The 12,203-nt window shown below is 34.5% G+C and overlaps 1 protein-coding gene across 2 annotated transcripts in view; it reads left to right on the forward strand.

The window, feature by feature from the left end:
• CASD1 (CAS1 domain containing 1) overlaps window positions 1-12,203 on the forward strand; it is a 56,286-nt gene that overhangs the window by 1,708 nt on the left and 42,375 nt on the right. For both annotated transcript variants that reach the window (XM_080817969.1, XM_080817968.1), the window contains exons 2-3: window positions 7,045-7,141; window positions 7,716-7,836. In XM_080817969.1, coding sequence (XP_080674095.1) covers window positions 7,119-7,141; window positions 7,716-7,836 — 144 coding nt within the window. In that variant the 5' untranslated portion in view covers window positions 7,045-7,118. The remainder of the gene's footprint in view (window positions 1-7,044; window positions 7,142-7,715; window positions 7,837-12,203) is intronic.

Raw genomic sequence — 12,203 nt, forward strand, 5'->3', positions numbered from 1 at the left:
AACGTTTAAAGGGTTCTGGTTGCACACTTTTTACAAAGTAAAGGCACTGGGGCAGATAGAAAAGTTATGGGTTGACAGGAGTCGAGGTGGGCAAGGAAGTTACGTTGGAAGCAGTTTGAAAGGAGGCCTTCCGTGTGGGTTTTGAAATTGGTGTGAAGGGTAAAAGGAAATAAGACCTTATTTCAAAACGAATTATCTTTCGGTAATCAAGGGATATTTACTTGTCCTTGTTGATTGATTTTTTTTTTTTTTTAATTTTCTCTGTTAAAATGCCACTAGCAGAGAGGCTGGCAAGCTGAGGGAAATTAATAGTGATAGGATCTTTTATTTTTGTCTCTTAGTATTATTGAAGCCATTATCTGGACAGCTCTGGGTGACTATGAGATTAATTGGTCAAGATGTAATGTGTAATGGACAGGTGCACATTTAACGCTGTTCCCATTAAACTTCGCACCCACTTTGGCAAAATATCCAGTAAAGTGGGGTATTGGAATCTGAGCTCTGTTCTCATCCCAGGAGATCTTTCAAAGTGTAGGATATTTTGAGCAGTTTTGCTGCTTTTTTTTTTCCTGCAATTCTTGAGGATTAAAAATCTTTAGTACCGTACTGGATGAATATCTCTGTATATAAATGCACTGAATCGATTTTAAAAGATAAATTCTTTTACCCTTTGGCCTTTCTCTTTCACTCTCCTATAGGTCACAGCCATAGATCTGGCTGGGCTTTGGTTCATCCTGGGTGAATCTAACAGAAGTCAGACACTTTCACGTGTAAAGTGAAACTAGCAATGTTGATGCACTCGAGGTTGTTTTGAAGAAATTTTGCTAACTACTATTAATCATTTTATGTTAGTTTGGTATAAATGACAGTAACCCAACTCGATTTTGTCTATGTGAAGGTAAATGTTCTAACTGTGGTGCTACAGTGCTAAAGATAAATACCTGCCCCCCCCCTTTCTTTTTATATTGTGCTTTTGTCTTTTGATAAACTTGGGTACTAATTATTATACTTAGATTCTGTATTTCATCCTTTCAAGATCTGTCATCAGCAGAGAAAACAGAATGTCAGATGGAACTTTATGAGTCAGTGTAGCAATCTGGGGTTGTTTATAAAGCCTCCGCCAGAAGCTAGTCATCAGCTTCCGTAGGTGCTTCGGTGTCTTCAGTGTGAAGCAGTACACCTGGTGTGTGTACTTGCCCAGACTGAATGTCAAGAACTTGAGCCAGAGACTGTTTGGGAAAAATAATGATCCTACCAAGAAGTTTTTAGACATCCTCCTGCTTTGGCAGAGTCAAACTGAGTGAGATGTAATGTTCTTCACACAAAGATAACCCTACACTTGGATTGCATTATCATAAATCTTAAGAATAAGAAAGGACTTTACATTAGATACAGAGGTTTATGCTTTATGTTAAAATCTCCAGTGTGTGGGTGTACAGACGCCTCAGGCAAGGTAGAGTGAATGCAGCTCGAATACCCATCTTCAGTATCTCTTGCTTTACAAACTATCCAAAGGAAAGAAAGAATTATGTGCCAAAGAAAGTAAAGCTTGGTAAACACTACATGCTAACTTTGAGTACTTATTATATGCCAGATGCTGCTCTACTAAGGGTTTTACATGTTTGAACTCCTTTTGTCTTTACAACCATTCTGTGAGGTAGATGAAATTACCATATTTCTTCCCACCCCGCCATTTTTGACATCTCTGTAATCAGGACAAATTCTTAAAACTTTATTGCATGTCAAAGTTTAATTGATAACATTTTTTCCTAGTGTTACATAAAATAGTGATGTGTCTTATAATCAGCGGTCTTAGATCCAGCGAATTACGGTATTATTTACATTTTAAAGATGAGGCATTAGAGGTTAACTTGCCTAAGGACACACAATTAGTCAGTGATTGAGCTAGGATTTACAACCCAGTTAGTCCGCCTCATGCCATTAGGTTATAGACTGCCTTTCTCAGAGCTCCTTAGACAGTGGTGATGAATAGAAGACGGAGTGAGAAAGCATTTTCCAGAGGGACATGGATTAAATCATTTAGAAACACTAATTCAGCCTCACAGTACCAGTCAAGAGTTTTCCTTTTCTTTTTCAAGTAAAATGGTTTTTTAAAAGTTGAATTTGTAAAATTTCAAAATCTGACCAGCTTACTTTTTATTACCTATGTTTATCTTTTCCCTTCTTTCTAAACTCCAGTCTCACGGTCTCAATATGCTTTGCCCTTTTACACATCTCACAGATACCTAATTTTCTCTGCCTGCAGTGACCTCTCCTTAAAGTGCAGGTTTTTCTTTCAGGGTCTGATTCAAATGTCACCATCACAGAAATAAGAATTAGGAATCTAGTGTTTCTATAGCAATTAGTACACACTTACGTTGTATCATAGTAATTTGTATCCGTCTTCCCCACACAAACTGTGAGCTTCCAAGGGCATTTTATGCATCTTTAAATCATCTGAGCTTAACATGCAGAAGGAACTCCATAAACCATAATTGGACAAGTAGATTCTCAAAGTCCTTATTTCCTTCTGTTTTTCTCCTTTTATTTGGTTCTTTTGGTTTTCATTGAATTTCATGTTCTAATAGTATGTTCTGATCTCAACTTTAGAAGATAGAGGGGTTTTATTTATTTATTTATTTGACAGAGATCACAAGTAGGCAGAGAGGCAGAGAGAGGAGGAAGCAGGCTCCCCACGGAGCAGAGAGCCCTATGTAGGGCTCAATCCCAGGACCCTGGGATCATGACCTGAGCCAAAGGCAGAGGCTTTAACCCACTGAGCCACCGAGGTGCCCCGAGGGGTTTCTTTATTATTAATATTACTTTCATATAAAGTGGTAGAATGACATTTTAAATAGTAATCCTATTAACTACATTTTTCTGAATTTTCTCAATCTCTAACATTACTAAATCACAAAATGTCCATTAATATTGTGATTACGGATTAAAAACATCATTTCTGTGACAAGAGACCAGTAGCTATAGCCTTAAGGGTAGTTCCAATCTGGATAAATTTTAATTTTTTAATTGATAAAGTAAACTTGTCTCAAATGCCTTAATTTTCTTGAGATCTAATTCCTTTCTGTCACCAGGCATATTAAATGCAAATATTAAATATTGCATGTTTGGGAGAAAAGTGAGTTCAAAGTTCAGAAATTAAAGTAAGAAGGAAGCAACTCTTGGTCTCTTAGCCTTTTCTCTCTTTGCCAGAAAGATCCTGATCTATATGAAAGCATCTGTAATAGAGGCCACTCCTAGTTTGTCAAAAGAAAAATGTAAAAGGTGATTTTTCAACACAGACCAAAGTGTGACCTTGCTGAATTTTAGGCAAACAAAACATTACACAAATCATGTTAAAAACTCTATGGTCTGGGGGCGCCTGGGTGGCTCAGTGGGTTAGGGCCTCTGCCTTCGGCTCGGGTCATGATCCCAGGGTCCTGGGATCGAGCCCCACATCGGGCTCTCTGCTTGGCAGGGAGCCTGCTTCCTCCTCTCTGCCTACTTGTGATCTCTGTCAAATAAATAAATAAAATATTAAAAAAAAATTTATGGTCTGATATTTTCATGGTTGGTAGTATGAAACAGATAGCTTTGGTAGGATGATTTAGCCAGTCTAAGGTGCAGAATGCCAGAGGTATTCTATTCAAAGGGAAAAACAAGCTATGGTTTACTTAGCACATTAGATGTGTTCTTTAGTTGTTATATTTTGTTTTTCAGCCCTTTTTTAAACACGTGTTTATCTTTTTACTTACTTGGGCCTGGAGGAGGTACTGCTGGGGTCCGGGTACGGGTTGTTTTTAGTATCTTTCTATTATAGAAAAATTATACATAGAAAACCTGAGACTTTGGATTGACAAACAAAATGCTTATGGTTAAAATAATAGACTGAGGAAGAGGACAGCCATTCATCTAGATAATCTTAGTATTGGAGATAGCTGAAGTAAATAGTTCTCTCCCTTTAGTTGTATGTGTGTATAGTTTTTTTATATTTTATTTTGTTTTGTTTCTAGCTTGATTCATCCGAGCACTTGGCAACTTGCATCTCATACTGGTTGTTTTAAACTAGCTATCAAAATTATATGAGACAAATGAAAATAATGACTGGGATTTTTTTGTTTTCTTTTGTTTGGGGTTCTTCTGGGTAGATTTTGGAAGGGAAATATGTGCCAGCAGATATTTATGTATACTTAGCATACATGATAAAGATGTGGGACTTAAATTTACTTTAACATCTAGATTACATTTAGTGATTTGGTCCAAAAATACCTCTCAGGAAAAGGGAGCTTGTTTCAGAGTCTGGAGTTTTGTGGGAGTTTCTTTTTTAGATTAGGTTAATTTATTTTCAATTAGATTAAATAGTAGTTATTATCACCACTATTTATATTATTTTTCAGACAAGTATAAGAAAGTCTCTTGCCTTTTCGGTTGTCTAGTTAGCAGTTCTTTTACTTTTCTAACAGTTCTTTATATTAGATTCTATCTATTAAAATAGCTGATAAACAGTCTGTCCTCTGACGGGAACCTCAACCAATACTATACAGAGGCTATCGATTTCTGATACAAAGATTACTAAAAACAAACAAACAAAAAAAAACTTTGCATCATAAAATATATTAAAAAGCATCATCATCAACTAGCATTCATTAGCAAATTAAAAGTTTCTTTCCTGGAAATACCAGTAGTTTCTATTTTTTTTTTTTTTTAAGATTTTATTTATTTTGAGAGAGAGAGCACAAGCAGGGAAGCAGCAGGCGGAGGGAGAAGCAGGCTCCTCGCTGAGCAAGGAGACCCATGCTGGACTCAATCCCAGGACCCTGGGATCATGACCTGAGCTGAAGGCAGACGCTTAACTGACTGAGCCACCCAGGTGTCCCAAGACCAGTGGTTTCTAAAATATGATGTTTCTAGTGCCTTTTGGTTAGTGGCAACTCCAGATCTGTTTAGGGGGTGGGCGCAATATGGATTCGTCAGTCTAGAGCTGTTTTTTCTCAGTAGCTGAACTACTAAAAAACAATGTGTGAATGGTAGTAGTGAGGAAAAAAAGAACTCTGCATTTTTAAACACATTTTCTGGTAGAGAAAAGACTGGTTATTTTAAGATGTTGGTATTGTACTTCCATCTTCATAAAACCATATTGAAAACCCTGTAGATACTTAACAAATAATATAATTCCACATACTGAAGGTGTGTTTCTGTTTCATATTCTATTAAAAAAACAAAAATTAAATAACAACAACAAAAGGAAGGGAGATAGAAGAAGGAAAAGGAAGAAAAAGTCCACAGAATTAATGCCTAGTTATTTGCAACTTCTATTAAGTTTTTTAGAAAATACAAATTACTAACTTTTTGCTTGGTTTGTAGATGTATTTAGAGTTAGAAATGCTATAAGTATGGAATTTTCATTCTAATTTTAAACATTTACTAGATTTTTAATATAGAACCATTATAAAAGAATGAAGCAGAAGGATGTTCTTAGGAAAAAAACTTAATTGTGTGTTCGTATAGTCCTTTCTTTACTCCTTCTTGATTATTTATGTATCTTAATTTTGTTTTTTAGAACTAGAATTAGTTTTTAATAATTGGAAAGAATTAAGAACTGATTATTTATTGTTTTCTTACAGAGATGTTATTAAAAAATCTTTGAAATACCAAAAAAAACACCAAAACCAAAAACCTGCACAGGCTACATTTATAATTGCAAAATTTTAATAATTTATATTTTTGCTTTCCCTATTCAGTTTTCTACCAGCTCAACAATGCAGTATTTTCACTTCCTCTTCCTGTTCTATTTTAGAATTTATGACACTGAAATAACAGCACCTTCATTATTTATGCATACCTATCTTGTATTTGTATCACCTTTTATTTGTACGTTGGCCAGATAAATGGATAACCAGCTGAGAAAAGAGATGTGTTCTTCTACTTTAAATATTGTTGGGTGTTCTCTGTCCCCACCCTAAATGGTTCAGTACCATTTTTGTGCCATAGTATTCCTCTCTCCTGACCTTAACTATTTGTGACTTTTAATAAAGAACTAGAGAGTAATTTAAATAATACGTATATTTTATTGTAACCCCATGGCTTTTCTAAATACCTTGTTTTTCCCTTATCCATTTGACATATTTGGACTTTTTTAATGCCTCCAACTCTCTTTTAAACTCCTTGAGTCATGTAAGCTGATGTCCAATAAAATGGCCAAAGGAAAGAGGGGGACCATCTCTCCCGTTTATACAAAACTGAAGAGTTTCCCAGCTGTGGAACTTTCTGTATGAAAGCATGACAGCCTCAACCAAACTAGGAGGAGTTGGCTGGCTGATGAGCAGAAAGGAAGGCAAGAACATCAAGAGAAGTAGAGAGGCTGAATGTTAATAACTGTGAAATCTGTATTTGTTATTGATACTGGTACTATATGCCTTCAGCCACCATGTAGCTGACATAGTTCTAAGTCTTATCTTTGTAAATTATAACAGGGTGAAATTTTGGTAAGCTCAATAGGACGTTCTTAAACGAATCTTCTGTTTGCACATTTACAGAATAGGGCTAGCATACTCCCTCACAAAGAAGTTGTGAAAATCAGGGAATAGGTTTAAAATATCTTCATTACTGCTTTTCCAGTTGTGCAAATGGATTCTATACTATAGTAATTGAATAAAGTAATTGAAGAAGCCATTCTTTTTTATTCCTTAAACTTTTCTTTTTCAACTAGGAATGGTAAACAGATATAAGGACTAGTTTGAGATCATATCCCTAGAAAAAGACCTGAAGCAGAAGGCAGTTCTGAATATAGCATTTAAAAATACAGCATTTAAAAATTAGGCGTCCCTTCTACAGTGAAGCATCTGTCATTAGTGGCTCTTATCCTCTTGAATATTAATATATTGATATTTACTGTTCTTCTCATGGATGAGTAATATTCACCTAGAAGGTATAGTGAAGCATAGAAAACTTTGTATTTTTTCATCTCAGAGAGCTTACATGAGGTCAGATAATCAACATACAAAAATATGACTATTGTTTACCACACTGTTTGTTGAACCATTACAGGCAATGACTCATGTGAATACCTTCTCTCAAGTGGCAGATTTCTTGGAGAGAAAGTTTGGCAACCTCACAGTTGTATGATGCATAAATACAAAATCAGGTAAGATTTCTTCATTTTGTTGCTTGTTTTCTTTTCTAGCATGGGTCTTAATATCTAGTGGAGAGGGGTTACTGAAGCAAAGAAAATACTATACGGTACTTTTCTCTATGATGGTAGAGAATTGCTAACAGAGTGGGGGGTGGGGGTGGAGGTGGGGGCGAGCCCAGATGAAGATTCCTGCCAAAAGCATTAGGGAAATAAATTGTCCAAGCTTCTTTAACTCGGGTGAGAGAGAATCAGGCCCAAGGCAGTAAGTAGCCTGTGAGTGAAGGACTGTAGCTTTAGGACTTGAATATCTACCTCATGGAGTTATTCTGAGATGACAGATATAAAAAACTTGATACACTTAGAGTGCCTCTTAAGCACTTAATAAATGAGGGTTGTAATTATTGATCATTGTAGAGTTAGTTTATCGTCCACGGGCTGGTTGGTTAAACAAACCTGGCCACCTATCTCTAAAGCAACATAAGTGTGTGTATGATAATCCTGTACTACTTTCTTCACAAACTCTGTGCTTTGAAATGCCAGCATGCTGATTTTATTACTGCAATTAATGTTTCTTTGTTGATTTCAGTGAAGCAAAGAACTGTCTTGTAGATAAACATATTGCATTTATTGGCGATTCAAGAATTCGTCAGCTGTTTTATTCTTTCGTAAAAATAATCAATCCCCAATTCAAAGAAGAAGGAAATAAGGTAAAACTTACCTATTCTCTCCATTAGGGTATTGTTTTAGAAGTTAACCAACTGGGTAGTTGTAGGAGGAATATGCCTCTCCACATTAACAAAGAGGACTATAAAAGTTTTACTCTGGTTTTGGGAAAGGTGGAGGGACAAAGGGATGGTAACCACAATGGGGAACATAATGGAGAACACAAGAAGAAGTGGTGGATAAGGTATTAGTAAACCTTTTATACCGTAAACTACTAATTTTCAGAAATAGTAAGTTCTTTTAGTAGAAAAACATTTTAGAATTCCTTAGAAAGAAAACTAAGAGCAAATATCCCTCATTGTTCTTTTCATATTTTGCCATATTTCTTTTTAGTTGCTTAAAAAAGTGATAATAATCTTGTAATCTTTTAGCATGTACAGTTTTATGTCTTGCTTCTTTTCCCACCACTTACCATAATTCACCATATTATTATATAATCAATGTAAGTATCTTCATAATGGCAATGTGTTATTGAGTGGATATATGTATAATTTTATATAATTCTCTTTTCTTTTTGTAATTTTCTATTTTTTCTTTATTTTACAATTTAAAAAAAGGACATTCTTGATTACATCTTTGCATGAAAACTGCTTTTTAGATTATTTCTGTAGAATTGAATCTCTGTAATGCAAATATTAGGTTAAAGAATACAAACATTTTAAAAACTACTGATTAAATCGCTAAACTATTTTAATTTAACTGCCATTAACAATGTCCATCAGGACGTAATTTTCTGCAGCTTTGCTGGCACTGGGCAATTATACTGTATACGTAAAACAACAATGCGACAAATTTCTGCTCTTTTTATAGAAAATTTCTGATTTTAAAAATTTATCTGTCTTTGAAAACTAACAAGAATGGACCTCTCTACATATATTTGTTAATTTGTTGATTAGTTAATATTTTGTGGATTATCTCATCCTGTCTTTCTTTTTATACATTTTAAAATGATCCAAAATTCCAGTCCCTGTCTTCAACTATAGATGATTGGGAGTGGATGATAGTAGGGAGAGAAAAGTAAAATACAAGAAAGTTTAGAATTGTAGGGGGAATAGGTAATGATTTTATGATGAAAATCTGCTTGTTCCCCTCAATTTGCCCTGTGGTAAGGAGTTGAAAAATGAGGGACTTCCTAGCCAAGTATGTATCTAGTCAACAGTCACTACATCCTTGGGAACGATTCCTGTGAGAAGAGTCCATTGGCTATTCGAGATTCTGTCCACTAGGAAAGGCTAGTATAGATTTTAAATTTGAACAAGGGTAAATGAGAAAGTCCACTATTCATTTATTTTGATATCTGTAATTGTATTTTTCATTTGTATTTATATACACAAAATTATACAGAAGGGTTGAAACTGTTTAATGATATGAGATTATCACAGTTTTAGAGTAAAATACTTTCAGTGAACTTGTAAAAAGTAGAGAGATTTCTAACTTCAAAGAAGCAGTTTTAATATTTCTAGGCTAGTATGAATTTCTGAAAATTAGAATAATGGATTTGGCAGCAGTTAGTTAAAAAAAACTATGATTTAGTTTACAGCCAAAAGTAGGTACAATATGGTACATTGTTTCAGAGCCTTGGTTATAACACTAGGTTTCCAGTCTTTATTTTCTAGAGGTGCTCAGTTAACCCACAATTATCAAACAAGATACATTTAAATTTATGTGCATTTAAAAAAGAAACAAAGCGGGGCGCCTGGGTGGCTCAGTGGTTTAAGCCTCTGCCTTCGGCTCAGGTCATGATCTCAGGGTCCTGGGATCGAGCCCCGCATCGGGCTCTCTGCTCAGCAGGAGCCTGCTTCCCCCTCTCTCTGTCTGCTTCTCTGCCTAGCTCTGATTTCTCTCTGTCAAATAAATAAAATCTTTAAAAAAAAAAAAAAAAAAAAAAAAAGAAACAAAGACAGTTTGTCATAGTCTAAGAGAGACAGTTGCTGAGAAACTAGTTCAAACTGCTGGTGGAACATTTGCTGAAATGTATTTTACTTAGTTCTCTTGTCTGAACACCTTGAAGACAGAGATTGTGTATTATCATTATTATTTTTAAAATACATTTCTTGTGTCTTGTACAACCTGGCATATTGTAGAGGCTGATTATTATTATTTTAGCCTTGGTATGGGTTTCTTTGGGAAGTGTAGGAGTATTGAAGATAATTCTTTATTTGAATTTTTCTTCTCCATGTTGAGGCAAAAAAAAAAAAAAATTAAGCTGTAGAACAGGACTCTTCTCAAATTCCATTTTGTGGAAGACTAGTTCTGCAAAAAGCTCTGGTCAAATAAATTTGGGCAGAGCTGGACATCATGTCTCCCTTTTAGATGGTTTTACTTTAGGCTGGGATATTAAAAACTTGAGAAGTCTTGCAGTAAAACAAACAAACAAAGCCCTGTTTGTGTTGCTTTCAGCCAGAGGGCAAACTAGATACTGTGGGGGCCCCTTCGACCTCAAACCAGCTAGATCCTAGATTAAAAAATATATACTTGTTGATGTATTTCTAGACTTTGAGGAAATGGGAGACACTCCCCAGAAAAGGAACAAATCATGAGTCAAAACCAGAGATGGGAACAATAATAGCAGGCACTCAGTGGAGGTTCAGGCTGGCCTGAAGACAGATGCCAAAGGCTGCAACACTTTGTAGAAGGCGAAGCTTTGGGCCAGCAGATTTCTCAGTGGTAATATTGGAAGCCAGAGGACACTAGAGTAGTAACTTTAAACTTCTAAGACAAAGGAAATTTCAATCTAGAATTGTGTACCTAGCATACAAATGCCAATTCTCAAAATTTAGAACATTTTCAGATAAACAAAAGCAATAAGGGTTTACTGTTGGATAGATTTATAATAAAGGATTTTCTAAAGCATAAACGAAGAAGGGAAATAATTCAGAAAAAAATGATCTGAAATATAAAAAGCAATGGTTAAAGAAAATCCTAAGGAGGTATGTAAATCGAAAGTGTCTATATAAAATGATAATATCTTTTTACACTTTATAAAAAGACAGTATTAAAGAACTGGCTAATAATAGCATGTAAGTCAGAGGGATATGATCACAAAGTTTTCTAAAGTTCCTCTTTATTCTTTTAGGTATTATCTTACTTTAGAACTTAAGTTAAAGATGATAGTAAAATATCAAGAGCAAGGGCTAAAAGGATAGAATTAGGATGTATGAATTCCAAACCAGAAGAAGAAAAAAATTAAACAAAACCAAACTCCTCTAATGCCAAATATATGTCCCACACATACATAACATGCGCACACATGTATATGCTCATACACATGTGTTCGTATCTACCTATACAAAACCATATATGTACATGTAAAAATCACTTTTTATATATATTCCACATATATTTAAAAAAAACTGCAAGTAGTCTAAACTTGTCAAGTAAACACAGATTTTCTGATTGGCTTTAAAAAGAACTTTCAGCTGCTTAAAAAGACATATCTAAAACAAAAAGCTATGGAAGGTTTTTATTAAAAATGAGAAAAGATTTAGTAGACAAATACTAAAGAAAGATAAGGCATATTAATATAAGACAATAGATTGTAAGGCAAAAGTGTTATTAAGGATACAGATACTTTTTAATGACAAAAGTTTCAAATCACTAAGATTTTAAACTCGGGCATGAAATAAATTAACCTTAAAATGTATAAAGCAAAATTAATACGATTACAGTGAAGTGAGAGCAATTCTCTCCATCAAAGTGAGAGAATTGCTCACTGCTCATGCATTTAATGATAGAACAAGCGAAATTACTAAGCATATAGTTGACTAGTAACATGCTGATTTTATGAACTTAACAACTCAATACTTAAAGAATACACTAAAAAATCAGAGAGTATATTTTTTCAAAGCACACGTGGAATCTTTATGACAACATGTTGGGCCATTAACCAAGCCTCAACAGTATCAGAGAAGTGGTATCATTCTTTCTCTATTAGATAAGTTCCTTTATTTTATAACTTAACCTGATAAAAATTCTAGAAGCCCACCGTAAATGTTCTGAATGGTGAAATGTTAGACATATGTTAAATTCAAAGAGAATACAAGGATGTCCATTATTTCTGCTTTTATTCAAAATTGTATTAGAGGTCTTACCTGAGAAAAGATAAAGATGTAAGGATTGGAAAGAAATAGACTCAGAATTTCATATGATACAATTATCTACCAAGAAAAGTTCAAAGAATCTATAGAAAATTACTAGATATGTTAAAAATTTTAACTAGATAACTGATACTACGATGAACATACAAAAATTAATTGTAGTAACTCAATAAAGCTGTTAAAAATGAAGTGCTTGTCTACACACCAGGAATATAGAGTTCAAACTTATTTAAAAATTACTGTGTACAATATTA

Source organism: Martes martes, assembly GCF_963455335.1.
Source record: "Martes martes genome assembly, chromosome: 11".
NCBI lineage: Eukaryota > Metazoa > Chordata > Mammalia > Carnivora > Mustelidae > Martes > Martes martes.